This window comes from Haemaphysalis longicornis, unplaced genomic scaffold, assembly GCF_048455015.1.
Source record: "Haemaphysalis longicornis isolate Haplotype H1 unplaced genomic scaffold, Haemaphysalis longicornis Haplotype H1 scaffold_8, whole genome shotgun sequence".
Taxonomy (NCBI): domain Eukaryota; kingdom Metazoa; phylum Arthropoda; class Arachnida; order Ixodida; family Ixodidae; genus Haemaphysalis; species Haemaphysalis longicornis.
The window spans coordinates 150496418-150522785 of record NW_027526445.1 but is presented as its reverse complement, the minus strand read 5'-3'; the positions used below and the strand labels follow the sequence as shown (position 1 = coordinate 150522785).

The following is a 26368-nucleotide window of genomic DNA, read 5'->3' as shown; positions in this document are numbered from 1 at the left end:
TGGAACCTATCTAGTGGAACCTTGCGTAACTGTTACCGGTTGATTTCTTAAAATGGCGCCAGAAGCTATAGTGGCGCGGGCGACAGCAGGCGACGGCGGAGTGAATTCTTTTTCTGCAGTTGATGAAGTATTTAATTTCGCAAAAGTCCAGCATGCTTGAATTTTTATAAAGGAACACTGCAAATATCACTTCTGTGTAGATTTTTTGTCTCATATTTGCGTAATGTCTTGTTCTTCTTCAACAATGTTGACAAGTATGAACATTACACTGGACATAGACGCGTAGATCTAGCTGTGACTATATAAGACTATTGCGCAGGCATTGTTTTGCTTCGGCCGGGTGGCTGAATCGAGTCACAGACAGACAGACGGACAGACATACATACAGACAGACCAAAATTTCTGGGTTTAAGTGGCCCAAGAAAGACTATCGTCTTTAAAATTGCGAACTTTTGTCAACTTCGTTACATCCGCGTTTAACTACACGCCAAACAGCCGGGCACTGCCAACAATTGTTAGCACTGTAAATACCGAGTTTGTGGCGTGGTCAAGCAGGTACAATGATTTTTTTTTTTTTGCCTATTCGGAGTTGAGGCCGATCTTGCCAGGTCGGGTGGTGGTCGGTCGGTCGTGCTTTCTCGCTGGGTTGTTAGTACAGAGCACTTTAGGGGCTCGCCTTGTCGTCGTAGCTCACTCGCTTGACCGTAGTGCAGCCACACGGCGTTCCGTCGTAGCAGCTGCCGTCTCGGCGTAACCCAGAAGCTTCGAATGCCAAGCGGTTTATATAGTAACAAGCGTTCGAAACGCGTGAACCGCTGGCGCTTGTCACACATCTCCCCGTTGCTTGGCACAAAGAAAACTGTAGGTACATTTCGGGCCAATATACGTAACTAACCGGCATCGCCCGCGTTCATTTAGTAAGGAACGCTCGTTGGGTTGTTTTTTACGCCGGCACGTGCGGGAGGCAAAGGAAGCACAGAAAGAACAGAACGCCCGCTGGCGCAGTTTCAGGCAGGGGGCGCGCGAGCACTGTGAAGGCGGGAAATTAGAATGGCATTCGGTGGTAACAGTGCGCGGATAACGGCGCTACAGCCCATTATGGCGAACCACTGCTCTGCACTTCCGACAGCTTTTTTAATAGAACGGTTTTAATTGTTTTGTATACCTCGGCGGATTCGCTTCATTTTGACTAGTTGAAGTTTTTCCTTTAGAATGGAACTTGTTCTGTGCTGTCATAATTGTGAGAGGGCATGAAGTACGTACTCTCGGACGTGGGGTACGTCGAATATGTTGCAACTATGCCGGGCATGCATAGTGCTGCGCAATGATTCTCCGCGACGAACTAAGACGCCTAAAACTGCGATCCGAGATTGAACGGTATCGAGGAACGGATGATCACACCACGACTTCCGTGAAGTGTGCGTGCCTTTGTTTAAAAATCCTGTGTCACCTCCGCTTCGCTCGTCATCCATCTTCACGGGGTGTGACGGCTAATCTGCACCTTACAACGTATACGTGCTTCAAACAGTGATCTAACACTTTCGCCTTAAAAAAGAAAACATGGTCTTTCCATAACTTGAGTAGCGCTGTTTTAGCAACACATTTTAAGTTTAAACACAGGATTGCTAATCACAGTTCCGCATATTCCAATCACAGAAGAAGAACTGCCATCGAGGAAGTTGTCACTTCAGCAGCTCAGATTTATTTCCTCTTCTCTCTCTGCTTCGGCTTTGCAGCGCGAGTGCTGGAGAAGTACGCCGGAATCGGTGCTCTTCGCCTTACTCTCCGTCCACCTCTCCTGCTTTGCGGAAATCTGCGTTCGCGTACAGTCGGCCGTTTAACTTGAAGATTCCAGTGAACTGATTCTCCATAATGGGCACCACTTCGATAGCGTGCCCCTTGTCCCGCAGCTCGTTCTGGTACTTCTGCATTGCAGTAAGAAAACATCACCATTAGCTACATTATAAAACCTTGCCACCCTGAATCAAATAGGCATAAACGCATTTGTGTTACTGAGGGAAATGCTGTCTGTCAATACGGGTGAGCAAGCAAAGTACGTACGTTTACTTTGGGAGAAAATCCCCCTACCGCTCCTTCGCCACTAACGACCAGATAACTTGATAGGTTCCTCTGTACCTGACGTAGAATAGGCCCACCCCAGAATGGTGGTGCATTGAATGTTCATGCTCCATTGACATTGCTGAACGTGTCGAACAGTGTTTAGAAAAAATTGGTTCTGTGGCACATGTAGGGATTACACGGGGAATGGGAAGAATACAGATAGAAATTCTTCGATGCCACAGCGAATAGAACCAAATGAAATAATGTAAGAATATGGTGTAGGAATTTGGCCTCAGAACCTAACTGATGATTAATTCCAAAGTTCAAAACTAGGCGTTATATAGTACCTAATCAGCATAACATGTTAAGGTTTTTTTACCCTTACCTGGTCTCTATGAGCACATTGATTTCTCTTTTATTTCTCTACATGTTTTCATAACAGTTGAAGCAAGTCATACTCAACCTTACTACTGTGTCAAAAGCCACAAGTAAGTGCTTTCTTAGCCTTAGTTTCAATACGTGATTTAGGCTTGCCAACGTATGCAGGAATAAGCCGTCAAGCAAAAAACAAAAGCCACATGACTAAGCACTAAAAAGTAGTGTGTCTGCTCTACCCAGAAAAGCCTGGAAGCCATATTTTATAACAGCTGCTGCTCGGCACAGTATAAACGCGATATAGATAGATTGGCTAGTCCGCAGTAACAAATGATTTCGCTCGAATAAACTCCGTAGTGCTCGGTCACTGTTTTGTGGCTCACAGAAATGCCTACCTCGAACCTAACTCTTGGCCCTCAGCTCAGTCCCAAACAGCTGTAGACAGGAGCGGTTGGAGGTAAATGGGAAAGGCCTTCATCCTGCAGTTGACCTAAGTAGGCGGATGATCATGATGATGAGGTCGGACAACAAATTTAGCACTTTTTTAGAACGACTGCGGCTTCGAACGCAACGTGAATGAGAGTTCCGGAAGCGGGTAACGTTCGCTGCAAGAGAATAGGAATGGTGGGCGCCGAAATTGCAAATAAAACTGGCCGGCGACGATAGTTCTCTGTAATGCAAAATTTGTCCGCAGTTAAGAGTGCGTTTTTTTGTGGTGATGATATTACAAATTACGGCAAATATATATACAGCTTAAAGTAAACCCAACACAAAACACAGCCAGAATAAGACCAGACATAGGCTGACTGGTGAACTCGCACACCCTACTCTTCTATTTCCCTTTGGGAAACACGCAAATGTGGGTTTAACCCTGAGCCCCAACAAAGTGGCATTTTATCGTCATAGAAAAGTAAAAACAACTCGTGACGTAAGGACTGCACCACCACCGCATCACAAAGGAACAAGCAAGGGGCCAGGAAAGTGCAGTTTTTGCTCTCCGCCAGATGGCGGCACAAACTTTCTACAGGCAGCAGGGTAAAACATGTGTACGCTCCAGCAGATATCGGGAAACTATAGACCATATTTTCATGGGCTGCACATAGATACTACCGACGCGGGGAAATGGCGAAACGAGGTTGGCGGAGAATTTGGGATTTGCGGGTGAGGAGGAGACTCAACTTCAGGGACATAAAGGTCACGACGGGGCGGCCGGACTAGTGGTAGAAGGAAAGTAGGGAAAAGGTGGCTGTGTAGGGCGGGTAACCAAATGGATTTGAATTCAGAACAGCGGGGGAAGAAAAAAGGTGGAGGGAGCGATTGGATTTCAAAACAGGGAGGGGGGGGGGGCGATTTGGGGGAGGCAAATCTATTAGGTTAGCTTAGATTAGGGCAAGTAAGTGGAATAAAACAGGCAGGTCGGTTGCTGACAACCGACGCCCCTATTTAAGGGGAGAGTAATTAATCATAAGTATCACCAACAGCAGCAATTCTGCACCTTGCGTTGGAATGTGATTGTGTCAATCCAAATCTATTTGTAGAAAATCTTCGCCTTCCAGAAATTGTAAGGTATGCACACAAACACACGCACACACACACACACGCACGCACGCACGCACACGCACACGCACATTAAACAAGGGAGCTATAAAGGTTAGGGATTCAAGGTGGGAATGAGAGAGAACCGGCGGGGGGGAGGGCCAAAAAAAAATAACTAGGGACACGGCCACCTGTAAAGGACAAAACTAATTTGGAGCTTGCCCCCAATAGCAGCGCTAATATTACAACAGTAGTAGAACTTATATGTACTATATCGTTCGGACCGATCCCAACCGTCATTAGCTGGTATACCATAAGAATGAGCGCGAATACGCCTCGAACACTGTGGTGCATCTTACATCGGGAAAGCCAGCCTCCATTTCCAGGCGTGCAGGCAGCAATTGGTGGTGGAGCCTGGGAGCGTCGATGGCCTCTTTAATGGTTGCCCCTTGCCACAGCGCCCGCATGGCAACCTGGCAAATACAACAGCTTAATCAGTCACTCAACCGAGAAGCCGTGGTCGAAGAAATAAACGTGTAAAACTCTGATGCGGGTCATGTCTTTCTCGTCGAGTTCAAAAACCTTTGCAGGTATTCCCCATCCGCGTAATCCTAAATTAATCTATTACGAGGTCGTACCTTGTGTTTTCCTATTGTTTATGTGTTCATCTTGGCCTTAACAGCTTACTGCGTAGATAGAATGTGTCATTAGCTAGTTTGACCAACACCTGAAAAAACAGTTTTCCCGCGTAGATACGTGAGAGGCTGCAACAGCAACAATGGGTTGTTATTTTTCATTGGCTGTTCAGCCAAAAACTATCAAACTAAAGGCAGTTACTGGAAAATCGAGTCATGTGCAGCAATACGTAGTACCGTAGCATGTATTTCTTATGCAATTACAGGTGGGAAGTGCGAGCCCGACCAAAAATACGTCCTTCCAACACATGCCACTTTGTCTACGCTGCCAGTAGTGGAAGGAAGCAACCATGAGAAAGAAATACCTTCGTTAAAGATCTAGTGCCTGTATTCCTCATGGTGGGAAACAGCGCAAGGAACACAGGGACCAAAGAAGAGTGGACGACGCACAGCGCTCAGCGTCGTCCACTCTTCTTTTGTCCCTGTGTTCCTTGCGCTCTTTTTCACCATGAATCTTAATCTGCACCAACTAGCCCAACTTGCCACCTTACTTCTTACTCCTGTATTCCTCATTTTAACGCGTTCGGATACTTCTGTATCAAACTCATGCACTGCTGAAGTTCAAGATGTCGCGGTGGTTGAGGGGCTAAGGCGTTGTGCTTCTGAGACTAAGGCATACGGTTCAATCTCGGCCAGGGTGGCTGCCTTTCAGAAGGAGGCGAAAAGCGGAAACCGCCGCGCACAGATATTACATCGCACAGAAAATATTCTCAGTAGTGAAAATTAACCCGGAGCCCTTAGCCCGGGTGCAGGTTCTGTGCACGAAATACCGTAATTTAAAGGGACCCTGCAACACTTACCATCGACTACTCGGAATGTATTTTGGAGTAAAGTCCATTGTCCCAGCAATCTCCTCCCGCAAGAACTATAAAAATCAGTATATTATCACCGAAACTACGCGCGATGAAAAATCGCGGATAAATGTTCCCTCTCTACTCAACCGCGGACAACGCGACGAAAGCTGCGCGCTCTCTCCCGGAGAGGGGGGCGGCGGGCGGCGTTCTGTTCGGCGGCCTTCGATATGTCGCAGGCCGGGGAGTTTTGTCCTTTTCCCCGCAACGTGGACGGGTCTATTTCCGGTATGGTGCCCCAAAAAAGCAGGCATGGCGGCCTGCTCGCAAGCAAGCGCTCAGGCTGGTAGGGCGTTTTTGAAGCAATAAACGTTTGTTGTCGAGGGGGCTCGTTGAAAGTGGAATATTTAGTTCGTCACTCAAACTCCAAGCGCACTCAAAACAAAAGAAACACCAAAAGCATGCGGACAGGTTCAGGCATAGAAAAGGTTGATACACAGCGCCGACGACGGCGGATAGTCATAGGAAATGCCAGAATTTAGCCGCGAAGTTGACCAGTGACAGCCAATAGGACAGCCAGGACAGCCATGGCCCGATTGACGTCGCAGAGGCTATGCCAGAGGTGCATAATGAGGAGAATGGAAGAGAGCGCGGTTGGTTTTTCCGCGTCTTTCATGGCGATTTGCGCGCTTACCGCTTCACGTGCACGTGTGATATTTGGCTCGGGTGTTCCTGGCAGTGTAATCTAAACGTCGCGCAAGTTTATTTGAACTGCACGATGAGTGTTGCAGGGTCCCTTTAAGTTTCGGTTATGATGATATTGCCGACTGCTTGAAATTACTTTCACAGAGGTTTCAGTGGACCGTCTTGTAGCGAGTCACAGGGTTGAATTTGAATTCTCCTATTAAGTTCACGTTTTGAAACAGCAGTTAGAATGAATGATGTCGGTCACTATGATTTTTAGCATGCTTCGAAATGCTTTGACATTTTTAGTATCCAATAAATACGATTGCTTTTTAACCGAAACTGAGACGTTTTTTCCCGACCGCAACACCCCGGGTTCTGCATTCCTGGAGACGTATTCGGCTCTCACCTGGCCCAAACCGGAGGTGATACGCGATCCTCCAGAGCCACCGAAACACATCTGGGGACGTCCATCCTTGTCCATGATGATGGTTGGCGCCGTGGAGGACTGAGGCCGCTTTCCCGGTACAATGTAGTTGGCTTCGGACGGGCTGATATTGTAGATATTAAGCATGCCCGGTGTGGAGAAATCGTCCATCTGGTTGTTGAGCAGGAAGCCGCTGTTCTCGGGTACTACCATACTGCCGAAACTGTGTGCAATAGAAAAGGTACTTTGGTGAGCAACAACCGAAAGAAGCTGCGAAGTGCAGGTGCGGTGGTTTACGGGAACGCAGTCTCTCGTCCGACGGCAGTGCAGCTCAGCGCGATAGCAGTGGCTTGAGTTCCGTCCGACGACATTCCAATTCTCAAGAGTGGACTGGCACAGTTGTGGTATGGAGGTTTCGTCCCAGCATTCTGTTAATGGGGGTACTTGTTTCAATCCGGCTCTTGCTGGTTTTGTTTTTGATTAAATCTTAAGTATTAGTCATACTATTTATCAAGGCTTAATTTAGGGACTCCGTAATCTAAATATTTTTTTTTCTGTTCATTAGGTTATGTTTTATTAATTTACGTTACATTTCGCTAATGGCGGGTGAAGTAGAGCCAGACGCGGCGGTTTTCCATCGAAACGCGGGTGGACGTCGCTTTAGGAAAGTGCTTATAGTACTGCGGGACGGAACTCTAGAAACAGCATTATTGAAGGCATTGTGTCACAAGATAGCAACCACACCTCCCGGGAAGAAAACACTTGTCTGTACATATACACCTACTCCACAACATCGTTATGTCGTTTGTGTCACCCCAAACGAATCCTCGCTAACCTGCGCTGCCTGCTTTCACAGTAGCGAGAATAAGAAAGGAGCGACAGAATTGGACGACCCTTTGCTTAACCAGCGGGTGTGAGTGATGTATGTACCACAGGAGGGAACGCCATGGATGTTCTTAACAAATGCCGCCATAATCCGTTTCTTCAAGAGTGGCTGTTGCGGATGTTTCGGAGCTATTAAGTGTGTAATAAAGATGGATGACGACGGGCTATCCGGTCCTCCAACTTGATAGACGATATGAGAAAGATTGTATGCCGGTTTTCGTTCGCGTTTGTGTATACGGTAACATTTCAGGTAAGACGAACTCGAATTAAAGGGGTCCTGAAATACCTTCCGCCGATGCATGGATGTACATGTAACCAAATAAAGCAATGTATTAGCAATCTCCTCCCGCAAGAAGTTTGTTAAAGCGATGAGTAATAGCTGAGAAATCGTAAATCAAAAACCGCGCATTATCGTCGCGCCGCGTTTCCTCCTCCTTTCTACTCATTCTTCTCTGTTGACGGCGCGAGAGCACTCCCTCCCATGATGCTGCGCTCTTCAGCGGTGACGTACTTCCTCTATTACGCTCCTCCGACTGCCGTCTGCTACGAGCAAGCTTTGTTGGCACCATGAATCCCGCACTCCGCTCAAGGCTGGAAAAGCGAAAGAAAAGTCTGGCCGCATGTGTGCGGCGGCCTGGCCTTGCCCTTTCGCGGTGTTCGTTGGTGCAGTTGCTATCGGCGGCACCTGACTTTTTATCGGCGGCGAACTCTAAGCCGTACGGGGAAGATCGTGCGCTCGTTCCCTTTGATGCACCGACACTGTTTATCCAAAAAGTGCCGTGTCAGATGTGGCCCCGCTGGTGCCGGGTCTTATTTTGCGGCGGTCGTAATTCCTGCCGGCGGCATGTGAAAAAGACATTTTAAACCGATACAGAACCCGTGCACAAAACCCTTCAATCATGTGACCAGTTAAGCTTGGGGTGACGCGTGGTGGAGAGCGGCCACGTTGGCAAAACATGCTCCACCGCGGCTCTGAGCTTTCTAGCGCTGGAGCGAGCGCCACTTCTTTGAGAATCTCAAACATCGGTTGCCTTGGCAACAAGGCACAAACCACTGTAGAACTCAGTTACGGTTGCGTGTTCCCGGTTCAGCTCGGGACCCCACCTCGCGACATGTGGGCACTGCAGGCGTACCACCCCACGGCCTCCGCGATCGGCGTCCGGCGGCGCGCCGTATAGCAACGGCGCGCCGCCGGACGCCGATCGCGGAGGCCGTGACCACCCACTCCCATTGGGAAGTGCGAGATGCCTTTGACATTACAGGAGGCGGTGATGTGTGTGTGTGTTGTGGACGCCTTTGTTTCGCGATGCAATGCGACGTTGTGCTTCTGCGGGTGGATAGTGCTTCCCATGGTCTGGATTATCTTTCTCGAGCGACGTACGACTCAACTTCGCATGGGGTATGTGCAGTGTGCGTGGCTAAAAGCCACCTCGGCTTGTGCGCCGGAGTTAAGTGACTTGCTGTTCGTCCCCGCAAACCGCGCGCGAGGTGAGTGCCGAATTTACGACGGGCAGGAGGAGGCAACCCATCGTCTTTCAATCGCGGTTCAGACTTGCAACGCATGTTGCGACGTTGTGTTCGTTCGAAACCCATCTCTGGATTGTTTTGAAGTAGAATAAAATGTATGCGTCAAACCCGGGCATTCGACTCAGGGCGTTCTCTGCGATTGCACGAAAGGAGTGCCACAGTGCTTCAACGCTTTATTTATGGAACGTACTCAGGTAAGAGAATATCCATGTCGTGTTATGGCCGTGCTGCATTTAATACAAACAGTTAAACGTTTGTTTACACTTGTTTCGTTTGTCATAAAATGTCCAAGCACTCCGGCACTCCGCCGGCATATGAGCCGGCGAGCCGACGCTGAGCAGACGACTCATCTCTTTGCCGGAAGTGCGTGAAAAAGCCGCCCAATAGCAGGATGTCTAGCTCATGACGAACATCTGGTTATCGATGATGTAGACATGTGAAGATGGCGGCGTCCAAAAACACGAAGGAAAGGGTTAGAAAAAAGCGAAAAACTTTGCAACAAAAGTGTGAGCTTTCCGCTGCGCGTAAAAGAGTAATACTTGGCACAGATGACGTTGACGACCCAATCTAACGATTGCGCTAGTTCATTTAGTGTGCTCAAAACGCCTTTCAGGGCCCCTTTAACCGGGATAATGTGTTCCAATTTATAAAACATTGTCTGAAGCTTATTTTTCAGCATTGTGCGTTACAGAAGGTCAGAGACGGATAAAGTGTTCGTCTTAAGCATGAAAATTTTACCAACACCGTTCGCCTCATAGACAGTATGCAGCAGGCTATTTATGATAAGCGCCAAGTCAAGCTCTGGTCAACCGGGCTGCATCCCTAAGACACTTACGTGAAACTCTCAGGGAGAGGTCGCGCGAAGAGGAATATATTAATACGGTTAGTTGAAGACGCCCAAAATACCAGGTTAAAAATCTCGACTTCGCTAGTTGTGCATTTTTCCGCAGAAAGGAAGGGTTACACGTCTTTTGCACGCTTGGTTGTTCCTGGTTTGTTTGAATTTTGTCCCAATTGCGTGATGGCGCTGTTTAGATCAGGCATCTTTCGATTCGTTAGTCCATTTTTATCTTTTGGACCTTTAAATTTGTTTGTTTCTTATTTTTGAGTCTGTAATTACCCCATTATATGTTCAAAAGTGTCAATCTCGCCCATTTGAATTGTGAAAATATGGCGCCATGCTTTGGCGCAGTCGACAAAGCATGCTAACGCATTAAAACTCACAATGTAATCACGCGTTGTAGGAATGCTATTGTAGGCTATTAAAAGAATTTCCACACGATTTGTGCACGTTTACATAGTTTGTGTACATATACTCACGCATAGTTGATCGTGCTCGTGAGGGCCACTACGTTGTCTTCTTCATCCCAGTAGCAAGAATGAGAGGTTCCGTGGTCGGACCCTGCATTCGCTTTCTTCATGCCGTAGAACGCTGGGTCGCTGTGAGTTTTCGAGTCGTCGATTTTCTTTCTTGTCTCTGCAGCTTTTTCTGGCGAGGTAAAGTCGTCGACAAGAGCCTGCATCCATAGAAGTATGGATACGGCAACGAATCATCTAATCTATAGGCAACGTATTTTTCTGATTGAACGCACTTGCCGCTATACCAGAAAATTCTCATTCTGTGACGACTATATAGTTTCCAGAGTGTGCGCGCTGCGCGCTTGTTGAGGCTTGGTTCCTGATTAGTTTTCGGGTCACCCAGTTGTGGTAGTCTAGACGCTAGAGACAAAAGCTTAACCAAATAGAGCAGAACCCCATTAATACGTTTTTCACCAGTCCGGGAAAAGAAAACGTTACAGCCGGGAAAACGTAAGAGTGAGGAAAGCCACGCAAAATGGCCGGCGTCTAACTGGCGTCGTTAAATCACCCCTTATCTAGAGCTCCATTATTGCCAACTTGGTTTCTTCCCGTTCTTCCAAATGTAGAGGTGTTTCCGGGCATTTTTATGTGCGCATTTAGTGTTGCCAAGAGCAATTAATACGGGCGTCAAGTCATGTCAGTGGTCGTAAAATCACTACTACTCGCTCGCCGTCACCCTACAAGTGAAGGTCGACAAGAGAATCGGGCGTCGTGAAATCCCCGCACCACTCGCTCGCCGTTCCGATTGTGTGTGTGGGAGGTCTAGAAAGCGCAGTGTGTAGAAGGGCGGTGTAGAAGGACTGGCGCAAGTGGCGGTATGGGTGATGTAGAAAACGCCGAGAGTAGCAAGGAAGGAGCAGGAGAACATGCGCCGAGACCTATCTCAACGCTACCGCAGCGCCACCGCCTGGTCGGCGGCACCACCGGCTCGTGCCGCGGTACTAGAAGGCCGCGCTCTTTGGCAACTGTCGTAATCTAAAAACGCTGCACGGCACCATTACAACAGTGCGGCGGCGCTAACATCACCCACTTCCAGCGTTCCGAAGCGAAACTTCTGTTGCAAGCTCAGTGATGATCGTGAAAGCACTTTCGACGGATGGCCATCTAGTACCGGCTTCTTGTAGCCAGTTCAGTAACAAAGCCTGGCGAAGACTCATCAAAAGCCAAAATGGCGGTGCCCAATCCGCTTCGGAGTGTGAGGGTGCGACGCATTATACGGGAACGGGCCCACAGCTTCGACGTTACAGCGGGGATCGCAATTCATTATATCCTAAGGGAGCTATGCCGGGACCGATGGCACGCAAAGTAACAGCCAGGAAAACGCAACAGTGAGGAACGTCACAGCGGGGTTCTACTGTATACGGGGCAGTGTAGATCACTGCCTTTAATTGCGGCTGAGATAAAGAAATAAGAACTCCAGTGTATGCCGCCGACCTGATGACCGGATCCGATGGCATTGATGCAGCAACAAGAATGGTACACAAAGTTTCTGGTCATTCGCAAAAGTAGCGAAGTACCGACAACTCAAGTAATGTTTCTGCCAGACGTCGCTAAGCTGGCTGAAAGGGAGGGGGCAAAATTATTTTATGAGGAGAACTGCTCGGTACAATTCCTGATGTTTACAATGTAGAGACTTCGTTTCCTCAGATGGTATTGAATCTGGGCCTACATAACAGTAAACATGCTGTAAACAAGGGGCAGAAGAGACATGGAGAATAAGCTACAAATATCAGCAATCTCGGTTGTTGTTCCAGTGACATAAAACTTAAGCAACGACGACGGTCGCTTCAGATGTCCAAGCAATATTTTCTGCCCTTGGCTATCCGATACCCGCCGCGGTGGCTCAGTGACTAAGGCGTTGCGCTGCTGAGCACGAGGTCGCGGGTTCGATTCCCGGCCGCGGCGGTCGCTTTTCTGATGGAGGCGAAAAGCAAAAATGCCCGTGTGTACGAGATTTCGGCGCACGTTAAAGATCCCCAGGTGGTCAAAATTAATCCGGAGCCCTCCACTACGGCGTGCCTCATCGCCTGCGTTGCGTCGGCGCGTTAAACCCTACAATCATTCAATCAAATCTGGCTATCCGATAAAGTACTTCATACAGTTTTCGTCGTCAGCACTCTAGTCGTTGGTTTCATAATGTAACGTAGTATTTCGTTACAAATGGAAATCATATCAGCGAATGTGGTACTCACCCCATTCGCTGATCGTATATTTGTTTTTGGTACAGTCGTGGACGGCCCCAGCTGAAACTACTGATTGGCGTCTGAATATATCATGGAACACAAGCGCCGAGATGAAAGATTTCATCGAGGGTGTCCTTTTCTCTTTCTCAGTGAACTCAGTAGTTTTGTTATCTACGAGACCAGACATCTTTCACCGTGCTTTTGACAAGGGCAATGTTTCCAACAAAACTGACTGGTTCAAACGGCAGCATGCATTAAATACATATTTGCACCCTTACATACACCGTTAAGCACATCTTCACCAGTCGCTACTTTCCGTTGCGCCGGCTGGGCCACGCCGTGCCTTTCCGCGTCAGTTCCGTCCGTTCAGCTTTATACGTACTTGTCTGTGCACAGACCGATAAGGTTTGAACCCAACATCCACTTTGCGGAAATTGCCTGAGTCGTGCCGTCGGTGGCACCTTTGCGAAAACCCGTCCTCCTTCCCGCCCCCTCTCTGTCCCTCTCTCCCTCCTCGCTTGCAGCTGTCCCTCCTCTCCCCAGGTGGCGGCTGTCGTTGCACCAACCGCGGGCGCCCTCCGCAGAGAGGTTGTAACTCTCACAAGATACGCGGCGGATCATGCCGTACTCCAAGCCAATCGGATGCGCTCAGTCGGATCACCGCGGGCTGCGGCATGGGTAGGCCGCGCTTCATCAGTTCTCCTTAAGTGACAGTGATCGTGAACGTGCGCGTGCTCATCGAGCTAATCCCGAGCTTCGGCAAAAATAGGTCCTGGCGAAACGACAACGGCGGACCGATCCAGCGGTTCGAGCATAACCCCATAATCGCAGCAAATAGCAATAGTCGAATGATCTACAATAGAAAAGGGTTTCTGTGTGTATGGTCAAGGGGTTCCCATTTTGATTTCACAGAAAATGTTTTGCTGATGTTTTTAGTGCTGCTAAGCTTCGCGGGCAGGCAGGTTTGCGGTAGGGAAGGTGTTCGTTACAATCTTTTTTTTGAATGAGCTATGATTAAGTTGGCGAATATATAAAATATCTGTTCACTATCTTTGCTTTGAATTACTATGATTAGGTTCGTGAATAGGTGAAAATTCATCTGTTTATTTCTGACCTATGTGCTACCAAAATGGGCAGCTTAACGAGCCGAAAATACACCGGGAGTATAAGTGCCAGTGCGGAAGGTAACCGATAAAGGTAAACTGCCACCACTTCCGTAACGGCAGGCACAGTATCGGTAGAGAAGAAAATGACGGCGGCGTAGCTAAGCTAGACTGGTTATGCAATCGGAAGTATCCGAAACAGTGTGCCAACCGAATGATATCGCTAGTCTGACCTTCCGTACTGCGAGCACTCGCTTCCCTCGTTTGTCAGTTTTCAAAGCCGTCGTCGAAGTCGAAGGTCAAAGGTGAAGCTTTAGTTGCCGCCTCTAATGCTCGTCGCTGTCGTCTTTCTGTGTCCTTCTCCATACGCATACCTCGCCGAAGTTCTTCAATCGTTTCCGCCTTGGGCTTTTTGTGCGATCGTACGCACGTTTCCGCGTTAACTCATCAGCAAGCCGAGCGGCGACTGCAGGTTGTTCCGACTCTGGTTGCCGCTTTGTGCACTGGGACCGTGCAGCCAATACAACGTCGGCACAGAGGGACCAGCGTCCTCACTACATCACGCCGCGGATGCACTAGACCTACTCTTCGTCACATCCTCCTCAATTCTTTACTCCCCCCCCCCCTTCACGCCTTCGCGGTATGAAAGAGGGAAGAGGAGCAGAATTCGAGAGGCGGCGGCGAGTCAAGTCGTATCACTTCAATCTGAAACTTTCATTCGCGATGAAAGTCGCTGGACTAGGCCGAGATGATTGCTTTCGCAATAAGAACGGCCACCGGAGTCGGGATCAAGCTTGAGGCTTGGGCTCCGCAGCACAACGCCTCTGAGCCACCGTTGCTGGAAAATGCATCTATAATCCACCACGCTTTATTGTTTTTTTTTTTTGCACTGAGGGTTTGAGTTTTATGTGATTGAATTCTCGGGATAACCTAACGTTTTATTTTATTTTATTTTTTATTTTTATTTTAAGAACATACTGCAGGCCATGTAGGCCCAAGCAGGAGGGGCATAATGTGGTAACAGTATCAACCAAATACAAACAGTAAACAGCAAATAGCAGAAACAAGCACTGAAGTAAAAAACAGTGAACGCTAGAGGCAACTACAAATGCACAACTAAACATTTGCCTCAAATGAACCAAGAGAATTTAGACAATTTTCGGGTGTATTGTTCCAATCAATAATTGTGCGGGGTTCACATATGGGTTTCAGTGTGATGTCATTTATCATTAGTTGCAATTTTTTTGCTATTTTGTTAGATAAGCCTACTGTGCGATTCGTAGTTGCATATTTAAACTGACATTTCTTCTGCGCAAGTTGTCATGCCACGACCGAGAATATGCAGTATTCCTGTGGTACAGTGCAAGTTTTTACCAAATGGAAGAACTTGATTTTAATCTGTTCTTCGGGAAACCGAAAAACACAGAATACTCCGATAGACGCATAAAAACACACTTAAGTGTGCGGAGTTCGGAATATATAAAAACTTCGCAGAATGATTGGGAACACGCCCCCTTTAAGCGGTGATCTGAATGCCGTGAAGTACTCCGCTAGGCACCTGGAGAAGCTTTTTATGTCGATAGGATACTGCGCAGCATAAAATACTTCGCTAAGTGCGTGGAAAAGCTGCCTTTTTAGAGGAATACTAAGCAGCGGAAGTAGTCCGATAAATGGCGGCGGGAACTCTCCTTGCTCGCGGAGTTTAAGAAGTACTCTCACCTAGAGGAGTGAATATTACTCCGACTAGGGACAGCTACAGGATACAAGCCATCAACACTGTTTCCAAAATGTTCCTGTTTAGCGTGTGGGAAAACGCAGGACCCACATCGAATCTGTCGGAAGGTAGCGACGACACCGGTTGCACAGCGACTTCTTCCGTTGCATTGACGAAAGAAATAACATTCAGCGTGACGCCACAAATATAAAAAAACTGCCAATTCTGCAATGATGTTGCACAGAAAGCCAGTGTAGTTCTATACAGGACGCTATATGCTGGAAAATTTATGCACAAATTATGCGACATAGCATTGCTTCCTAAAAGAGAGGAAGAATTCGCTTGCCCTGTCAGAAAGCTGGCAACAAAGTGACGGCCCATTGAAGAAGGCAGCAGTTCTTTACGAGTGTCTTACCTCTCATTCAGAAGTCGATGTGTGAAGTATGGACATGAAGACACGATACCTGGTGGCTACGCGAGCCCCAGCAAGAAGCAGCGCCGTCAGGATACAGGAAGCAGAAGGATAAAGCGAACATTGCGCGACTAATTTTCCAGTCCTATCTTGACAACAGTGGGTTGTGGGCAGCCACTGACGCTGATAACACAATAGCGATCAGTTCTGATTTCAATGCTCACTGATCCGTAAGTTGCCACAGCATGGGTCGCACGTCACAGGCATCAACTTCGCCCCGTCAAAGTGAGCCGACTTAGACCACAAGCCCACGCATTTAGCTTTCTGTTAGGTAATTCCGGAATATGCCACCCTGCTTAAAACAATACTTTTGCTTTTACACGGAAGCTACTCCTCACTCAGGCGTACCTCTACCCACCGCTTGAGTTTCTGTCATACTCACCTTGACACTTTGGACAAATTCTTCGTCCCCAAGAAGTGTCCGCTTGGCGTATGTAAATTTCAGTGCCTCCACGTACCTGTAAAAGTAATGTTGACACAAGGGAACCAATGGAAAACGGATCCTACAGCAGCAGCGTTTTTCGAAGGAAGTGCTAGCGCATTGTTCCATAATGTACACTGCATTGTAGTACTCGGGCAATAGCGAACTTTATTTATGGGTGCCAGGTTAGGGCCGTCATCCTCGGCCGCCATCCTTTCACCCCGCGTGGTGGTTTAATGTGCAAACTTGTTTGGTGGCCTTTGTTTCTTTGTATATCGACGTAAATGTTAAAGTGATTGTGAAGAAGCTATGTGGACGTAGGAGTATGAGCAAATTCTGACAATACTCTAATACACCGCAGTTAGAATGCCAGGTTTTTTCAGGATTAAAGATGTGCCACGAGCTTCCTGAAAGTTCTGAAAATAGGTCTTTAATGCAGGGGTAAATTTCAGGGGGTAATGCGATGGATTGGGAGCGGTTGCGCCTCAAATGTGGGAAGTGTGCTTGAATTTCATATTCGGAGCTACCGTAGTACCTTAGGAAAATAGCTTTCTGTTCTGTATATACACGGTTCATAAGAGTTAAATTATTGAGAGCAATGCGAAGAAATTGCGAGCTGTATGCAATGGTTACACGCAGAGGATCAGCGGCTCAATAAGACTCTGCGTACTTCCAATACACCCTGTCCATTAGGTATTCGTTGTTCGAGGTACGACTGCAAAGTTCATACTATATATATAATTGTTTTAAAGTTCACATATACCATTTTATTAGGGCATTTCAAATCAATTATCTGTGCACTTTGTGTTTCACTGTCATGGCCCTTTTAACGATGTGGGGTGCGGGACCTTTACTCCCTCTGGAAGTAGTGGTCTTTCCGGACCGTGGATAGTAATTCAAATGGGTAGTGTACCTGTGATACATGAGCGGATCGTTAGGGAGGTAGTCTTCCTTGTCCTTCGTGTCGTCCATGATGCCTAGAACGTAGGCCAGCAACGCACCGCCACCCGGTGGTCGAAGCGAGTACATCGTGCGGCCGTCCTTGAACGTCTTTTTGAGGGGATCGGCCCAGCGTATTTGGTAGCCTTCGAGGTCGGCTTTCGTTAAGACGGCATCTGGGTATAATTAACGCTTTTGTATTCAAGAAGTGCTACTCGTTGTGCAATAATACTGACGTTAGCGACTGCTGATCTGGGTTACGGCCTTTACGCGTTAATGTGCTATCGCAAAAAGAAATTGCAGTTCGCCGAATTCAAAAGCGGTTTCTGCTCGAATATAGTAATACCAGTTATACATGCAAGTCGAGGAATCCCCAATCAGAACTTACCAAAATTTCGTACGTCCATCACAGTAGCGTAAATGCATCGGCGAAAATTATTTGAGGTATTGTGTTCAATGGCTTCTTTGGTGCATTTAAAGCAGCCACTTCCACTCCACGGACACGAGAACATGAGTATGGTATTGTGGAATGGTATGCCCAAAATGAACACACCACGTAAATGAATGTGCTTAATTACGCCAGTAACACACCGGACTGCTTAACGAAACAGTGATGCCACGGATTCAGAGAGAAAAAAAACTTTTGCTACGTTTTTTCCAAGTGTCAGCGCACAGATTTTTCGGGGTATCGCAGATTTTCCAGCATTCTTTCACTTTTTGTCAACGGCAAAGCAGCCGTCGATCCGTTAGAATGCTTTGGCTTTATTTCTGGACCATACACACGGGATCACCAAACAGATTCACCGTCACCATGGGGATTTCAGTTATCCGCCTCCACCCCGACTCCAGCAAAAGAAAGAAGGAAGAGGGGCACGGTTACCGAAGCTCTATTTTTTCTTTTAAAGCGATTGTAAAGTAGTAAAAACATTATGTGACAATAGCTTACATCAATTGGTTAAACGCCATGACAGCTGCATCGCACTCATACAAATAATCTATAATGCTCTCATGTGGGTCAACGAAGGCGTGCAGATGTACCTTTCTGCCATCTTTTTTATTACGTGTGCCTCGAAGCCTCCCTGTACTTGTTATTGCTGTAACGCATCCACAAAGCTTCTGGCCTACCAAAAACTTGTTCGATCAAACATACAGTATGCAGCGCTAATCTAGAATCCCCATCAGTCGTATCTCGTAAATAAACTTGAGGCACTCCAAAATAAAGCTGCCCGATTCATTCTCAGGAACTACTCACGAACATCAAGCATAATAGAAATAAAAAATTCCTTAACTTACCATCTATACAACAAAGCCGGCTTCACAGACTTTTATCGGCTTTTCATAGGCTATACCACAACCAGTCTTCTTTCCCTGTCTCGCGCACAAAACCCGCTGGTCGCGTCTTTTTCCCGTTTAGATCATGCATTCAAAGTTCAACCAATATTCGCACATACCAACCCATGTATCTTCTTGCCAATCTTACTCGCTATTCGTCACTGGAATCAGCTCCCGGGTAAGATCGTCACCATCATTAACCACGACTCGTTTATCAAAAAGTTGCAGTTATTCCTCTATGTATAAATCATTTCTCAGTGTTTGTGTCACTTTTGAACCTCTTGGATTGGTTCAATGTTGGATGTTTGTCATTTTGAACCTGTTGCATTTTTTAACCCTCGCATTTTTTAAATTGGATAACTGTTGTGCCCCTTGAGTACCCTTATTTTGCAACCATGCATTTCGGCATTAATGTGTTGGTATTTGCATTTCTATGGGTTATGCTGTTATAGTGTTGCAATGTGTTTTCTTTTTCACTCCGACCCCTATGTAACGCCCGTAAGGGCCTTTAGGTTAAAGGAATAAAACAAATTAGAACTTTTAAGTTGTCCTGGTAATTTTGTAAAACCTCAACTACGGCGACGCCACCTGGATTGAATAAATAAAAAATGCATTGCTGCTCGCAATCAATTCTCTTGCCCTCCCGCCGCACCCACAAATTCAAGATAAAAATTGAGAACACATGGCAAAGACAACATGGCTTTACCATACAGCTTATTTTGCTTGTTCCTGTACAAGACGAGAAGGTGGGATACTTTGCACGAAAGTTACCCATTCAAATTTTTCACTGTAGTGCGTGGACCGATAATAACTCAGCAGGCGGCGGACAGAAAACAGCCCGGGGCTACCTCGGCCGACCACGCTGTCCTGTTGGTGCTACAACGCCCGAAGTGGGTTTAGGTGCGGAGTATTTTACCACCTCACAATATCCGTCCGCGTCCTTGCGCATAGCATTTACAATCGCAAAAACTCACACAAGTACCGGCAGGATTCGAGCCTGTGTATGCCAGACCAGACACAGTTAGTGTCAGTCGTCTTACCCACTAGGCTACGACCGTGAGTTAGTACCCGCGAGTCAAACGGCTTACTCCCTCGCCTGTAACGGTGCGGAGTACCTTAGTACCTCCCAATGTCCGTGCGCGTCCATCCGTGCGCAGAGCACCATCAAGCGATTTAGGGAATAATCAAGGTGCAACTCACAGCTCATATTGAATGACGCTCGGGGCGCAACTTGAATGTTATTTCGAGTCATCGTACTCCGCACCCTCGCCATCATCCACGAAGTGGAGATGCTGCCTTTTTTTCGCCTACGCCACGCGGGTGACCCCCCTATTGGAAGTAATGTGCTTATCTTCATTGTGTGCTAATGTGCTAATGTACTAAGTACAGTGCTAAGTAATGTGCTAATCTTACGGGCTCGTCTGCCGGTATTTCGAAATTTCGTTTTTGCGTGGTTGCCATTTCATATCGGTTTATGTGGGCATGGCGCAGACTCAACGACCATGTTGCTCCAAGAACCCGTTTCTCTTCTTTCGGCAGGCCCTGATTCTCAAGATGTCTTCGCCGACATTCGAGGCAGGCGTGTTGCCACATTCTGTTTTGAAGCCGAGACAGTCGGGTATAAGGGGGGCCACCATACTGATCCTGGTAATTTGCTGCATCCACTTTGGTACCCTGGGTATGCTACAGTGGATCCCTTCAATCCCTGCGCAGCACGCCGCTATGTGCATCAAGTCACCGGGGATAACGGCTACAACTTGACATGCTTCTTCCCTCGCGGTGTTGGATAAGCCTTCAACGGAGTTTTCCATTCACACTTCTTGTTCGAAATCAGACAACTGTTACATAACCACATGATTATCCGGTGGATTTATTCGTATTCGTCGAGGAGATGTCACTACATCCACATATCCAAACATAAAACAAATTTAGCCCTCGTTTATTCGGGTGTTCCTCAAAGGGCGGTGTTGGGGCCACTGCTATTTTCGATTGATTAAAAAGTCTCCTTTCTTAGCCCTATGTGCGCCGTCACATATTTAAGGCGTATATCACCAGCGGCGATTCGACATATCTGGTTCCTATGCACCGATTCACATGTAAGCCAGGACGATTATGGTACACGTCTCAAGCACGGGAATTTTGAAATACGCAGCTGTTGTTCGGGATCCCCATACGAATTCACCATCAAAACTCCACCGCCTATAATTGTTGCTTAATAGAGGTTAACACTCACATAGGAACACATTTTCACAGCTACCAGCCGTTTAATCCGTCGCGCCAAACACGCAACAAACACGATAAGGCAATGGGCCTTTTTCACAGTATTTATTTGCGCTCGGAGCTCCCATGATGATAGCCTCGGTGATATCACCATGGGAGCGCCTCGTGGTAAGTAATAGTTGTAGAATCCGCCCTGGCCATCTTGGTCGAAAGAGCGAACAACCACGCTTTACGTTATCGCAGCTATAGCGCTTTTCTTGTCCTGAAAGAGGTTCATTGAAACGCCCCGTAAAAAGACAAATGCTGTCCAGTTCTCTTTTTTCTTTTTTCTCCGATTACCACGCACTGACACTAACTGCCAACGAGATTTCCAATAGGAATCACTCTTATCGCCTGTCAACGCCGATTTCTGACAAAAAGCGCAAGTTCCTGTCGCAAGTTACTGTCGCCTAAGTTATCGCCTCCCGCCGGGTAGACATTGCATGCTGTTTAACATGTGTCGTCCAGGATACAGAAATGGACTACTCAAAAGGAGGGCTGCTTCTCTGTGGTGTACGCACTGTATATTTTCTTTTACACAGAAAATTTTGCACATTTTGTTTTCCGGTGTTTTTCGCTCTAACGCATGAGTTTCCCCGCTGTACTACAGTGAGAGAGAGAGAGAGAAAAAAAACGTTTGTTGAAACAACAGGGATGGGGTAGGAGAGAAAAAGAGTTAAGAGCGGTGGGTGGCCATCCTAGTCCGGTAGGCCGCGATTGGTGTATAAATGCTTGGGCAGCCGCTAAGTGGGTGTATGGCAGTATGTACTAAATAAATAAACAAATTTAATAATAAAAACATACTCGGCCCGAGTGCCTTTATGATGCGGTCTGCCAGGTCTCCTTTGTAAAAATAGTCGGTGCCTTCAGCTTGTAGTTTTTCGTAAGTGGCCTTCAGGTCGGGGTTTTTCAGTGTCGCTCCTTCTTCATAGGGCTCCTTCGTGTCAGGATTCAGGAGGAGCTTGCTGCGGGAAGTGGGAAAAGTAAATAAAACAATCATAGAGGCCGCCACGTCTTCCTTTTTCACCCTCTTTACCACTTCATTCCTGCATAACCGGAACATTCCAGGGTTTGTAGACGGGCTTGTTGCTAAATTTTGTGTCTAAGGAAAGGAGCGCAAGCAATCTGATGAAAGCCTGAGGCAAACGCTGAGGCAAACACGACGCAAACGCTGACACATAACTGAAGGCGGTTCATTGCAGGGAAAAAAATATATAAAAAGCGGGCCATGCCGTCTCCCCGTATATTACTGGTAGCATGTTAGGCTACCTTCTTTGGTCACAGTTATATAATTATGAGCATCTTTATGAAACGCGAAAAAAATGTGACAAGCAAAACACAAATACAACTGACACTAGCGCGGCTCTTTGAATTGAAAATACATGTAGACGCAATTTTCGCGATTAGAAACAGAAACGATTGCTCTACACCTAATTTCACCATAAAAAAAATTGGGCCCATCTCCCCGCGAGGGGGACTCGAGTAAATGCGTCGCATAGGGGGTGGGTGTATTGCGTTAACGTTTAGTGTTTGGGGAGTTGGTGGTAGTGAATGCGTTGTATCAGCAGCTTCTTGACGTAGTTTGAATGAGTCAAGGATATAAGGCGCGTTCGTAGCCTCCCATTCTGTGTCGGCTTTGTGGCGCAGTGGGTAGAGCACCTTGTACATTGCGGTCCGCCCGCAGGGTCGAGGGATCGAAACCAGGCGCCGGATAGTATTTTTTTTATATAGTGTAGGGGGAGGGGTGCGGACTACGCCTACGGACGTCAACGCGGGTGACATCGTGAGTTACTGAAATGCTCTGCATTTATTACAGAAACGGCTCGTGCTCAAGCCTGAAATTCGTGGCTAGGTCGCCAAACTACAGTGACAAAAGGTGCTAACAAATAACTCGCCAGAAGCGCGAACTCAGGATAATATAATTCCATGCAGCAAACCTCCACGGCGTTTACATGATAGGACCGAGACAGCAGGAGAAGAGCGTAAGCGGTTGGCGGAGGAGAGAGGCTGAACAGTTCCGTGGCACAGGCTGCAGAACACTGTCGTCTTTCTTCGCCACTTGCAGCGAGGCCTGCAGACACTTGGCGCCCAATTTTAAACCAAACATTTCTAGCTCAACCAGCCAACGGTTCTTTCGTGGCGTGTGGGACAACAAATTCCCAACGCGGAGGAGGTGGCGACGGAAGGGAGGATGGGCGGACGGAGGGTTTCACTCACGGAGCACACTGTAGATGGCGCAGCGAATTTACACAGCGTTCCCTGCGCGAAAGTGCCTGCTCGCCGGCGGCGGCGTCGGCGGTACGGCTTAGTCCTCTGCTTTAGCGACGGTAGTTTTGGGCCAGCTTTGGTGCAGCTTCGCGTCCATTGCTCGCTGCCTTCGCACAGCTTAACCTGTTCAACAGCACCTCCAGGGTAACCCGCGCTGGACGGAATTAAACGGTCGTACGCCAAACACCGTTAAGGATTGGTTTGCAAGGCTGGAAAACAAAATGTACAAACCGCATACAGACATTTGGCCACTGGAGAAACGTTAGCGAAACGCACTGCTTGCCGCGAATGGGTCTCCGTTTTGCACCGTAAGCTGCACTGGCCGAAGTTGAGCAGTTTCGTGTGGATCTTGAAGGGCCGGGCTGCGCAAGCGGCAGGAGTATTAGATTGGATTGGGTTGGATTAAATAGGATTGTATTGGATTGGAAATCCTGTCCAATTGGAGTACGGCTGTGTAGAGAATGGGGTGTGCAGATTCTCCGGTCTGCGCATTGCAGAGGAGTGACGTCATAGCCACGGCAGACGCACTGGCGCCGACGCGTGCCCAACTGTGCGCCTCCGCTACGCAGTAGCCAAGTCTGACGCTGCGCCGGACCCGCTTGATAGCTATTTCGCGCGGCTCCTGCAGAGCCGTGCTGCGCGTGCGCGAGGAGCAGTGACTGGACTGGACTGGACTGGACTGGACTGGACTGGACTGGACTGGATTGGATTGGACTGCTGAACCTTAGCTCACGCTATGTATTTCCTGGCGTTGCCGATCTAAGCCACTGCTAAATTTTTGAAATTGGTGAATAACAATTCGGTTGCCTTTTAAGAGGCATTACAAAAAGCGAAAGTAGCAACTGGTTCTGATAAATAGCAACTATAAAAGTTAGGTATCAATTGGAATCACTAAGCTCACATGCCGAATTGTTTCGGTGTCTGCGCATGCGTCGCGCGGTGGTGTAGCCCCAAGCTAGCACATTAGGATGGCTAGGTTCCGCTGTCTCACCATTTCGGAAGACGCTCCTCTCCGGTTTCTTTCTCTCGTCTCACGGCCGGGCTAAAGCGGCGGCGTCCGCCGCTCTAGCCCGGCCGTGACCCACGCGGCTGCTGCGTTCGGGGCGCTGCCCCCGCGAATTCCATGTAACGGCTGGCAGAATGTCTGGTTTCACTCTTTGTAGAGCCACGTGTGTGAATTCATGTGAGGTTGCATGGGAAATTGTTGTGGGTGTCGTTTAAAGCTTTGCTTTCCAACCACCTTCACAGCGTGGATTACAGCTAATTTTTTTCTCTGCTCTCAGCCGTATGGTTTTCACTTCTGGAGGCTGTTGTACTGACACTGAGTTAGAGCGAATTTGACGTTAGCAGTGTTTGTAGTTGTTCATGCCTAAACACCTTTAAAAGAGGCGGGATCACCACAATTTTGCTTAGATGTGGAAAGACAATCGCCTAACGAACATGACAGAAGCGCCCCAGACCTGCGTGTGCGAGAGCATTCTTGCGTAAAAGTAATAATAAATCTTCATGCTGAATGGGCTACTTACCTTGCCTCGGCATAGGCCTTTATATTACCTACTTCACTGTGGAATTCTCTAGCCAAGTATCCTCCCACAGGGACACCCTTGTCAGCTAGTTTGATGGTGTAGTTGTAGTGGTCGAACATAGTATTCTTCTTGCCGTACTTTTTGACTAGTGCTTCGTATCCGCGTAGTTCCCCAGGAACTCCTACAGCGAGGCCACCTGCGTCACGGTTATAAAAGGAGCCACAAAGGCGTAAAAGAAAAGTTTAAAGACGTTTTGCTTCGCTTTGTACGTGTTTGTAACTCGATTGCTCCTAGTCATCGCTAAAACGATACCACAAATAACAGGCCGCTCACATTGTGGCGACCATCATTCGTCACAATACCGCGACGAGCGGCAGATTTACACCACTGAAAACCATTTACGCTATGGTGGTATTAAAATGTTGGGTAGTGTTATCGTTGCAGCCGATGCAACGATTTAGTGGTATTACTCTATCTAGTATCCGGGCGACACTGCGTCTTTGGATACTTGAACGGCGTTTCCCCTAGAATGCTTGAAATATATATTTTTATGAGCAGGCCTACGCTTGACCGAATTATTTGCGCACCGTGAAACTTCAAGCCTATTTTGAAAGAAATTGGCCTGTTATCAGGACTGCATAGTCTCAAAAAATGCACTCAAACAATGATGACCGATTAAAAAGCAGAAATAAGGTAAATTAAATACATTAATACTCAGACGAAGCATGATTGTTGAAACAATGTGTGTGTGTTTGGTACATTAAGAACTAGCCTTGAAGAAACTAAACAAGCTTGTATAAATATTTTGTGCGAGAAGATTGCAGTAGACTGACATTACAGAAATTGGCTTCTAATTGCTTAAGGAATACTTGTCACCTGATTTGTGCACTGCATACACTTTGACTGCTTTTCTGTCGTCGGCTCCTAATATTGGCATAAATAAAATAGCAAGAATGTTGAGCAGACTTCGGTGCTCATAAAAAACTTGTAGTTAACGTTATTGGTTCTTGCAGTATACGAAAGTATTCTGTTACTAATTTTATTAAGTATACTAACTCAGTCGACCATCTATTGTTGAATTTCCGGAAATAGTTAGGAATAAAGAATTTAAAGGGACCCTGCAACACCTTCGACAAGCGCTTTCACTCTTTCCTTCGCGTCTGGAACCATTGCGAAAGCCACAGTTATCGCCAGCTCGGAGCGGCAGTGCGTGATTTGCTCGTCGCACCAGATACGCCTTTTATTTCTGCTTTGTTTTTGCGGCTCTGCTTTTAAAGTTGCTATCGAAAAGCGTTCATTGCTGCAACTGAAGGAAAATCGGCCAACAGCCGCTACATGGCCTTAGTGATGTAATTCGGGCCGTCGAAGAACGCCAAGACCGGGAAAGAGAGAAAAATATTTTCAGCGAGTTGACGAGTTCTAAAGGGCATAGAGCAGTAATTTTTGGCTGAGGTACTTTGCGACCAACTAATCTAAGTACTGGGTGTATTGGGTGGCTACGTTCTGCAAGCACTAAAGATTTCAAGAAAAGTTGAAATAAGTGTTGCAGGGTCCCTTTAAGGTATTGTCGGAAAAGCATTTACAAATGACAAAGCAAAGCGTTATAAAAGCATCGCAGTGCTTTTCTCGTGCTACGACACAAAGTTGAGGGAAATTCAAACCTTTCAACGGTTTTTCACGTGTTTACAATGTTGAAAAAGTAGCGGAGATCAGAACATAAGAAAACAGGACGAGTATGAGTAATGTATGTTAAGTTTGCTTCGGTAGGACTTAAAAAGGGACGATTTTAGTCAGACGCAGAGCAAATACAG

General features: G+C 47.3%; 1 protein-coding gene across 1 annotated transcript in view; it reads right to left on the bottom strand.

Moving 5' to 3' along the window:
- Positions 1–1778: 1778 nt before the first annotated feature.
- The window catches only part of LOC144148521 (scoloptoxin SSD14-like), a 35576-nt gene continuing 10986 nt past the window's right edge, over positions 1779–26368 (bottom strand). The window contains exons 5-12 of the mRNA XM_077680045.1: positions 24558–24753; positions 21568–21728; positions 17147–17348; positions 16195–16270; positions 10302–10498; positions 6552–6792; positions 4332–4445; positions 1779–1925 (exon numbers count right to left, since the gene is read on the bottom strand). Coding sequence (XP_077536171.1) covers positions 1779–1925; positions 4332–4445; positions 6552–6792; positions 10302–10498; positions 16195–16270; positions 17147–17348; positions 21568–21728; positions 24558–24753 — 1334 coding nt within the window. The remainder of the gene's footprint in view (positions 1926–4331; positions 4446–6551; positions 6793–10301; positions 10499–16194; positions 16271–17146; positions 17349–21567; positions 21729–24557; positions 24754–26368) is intronic.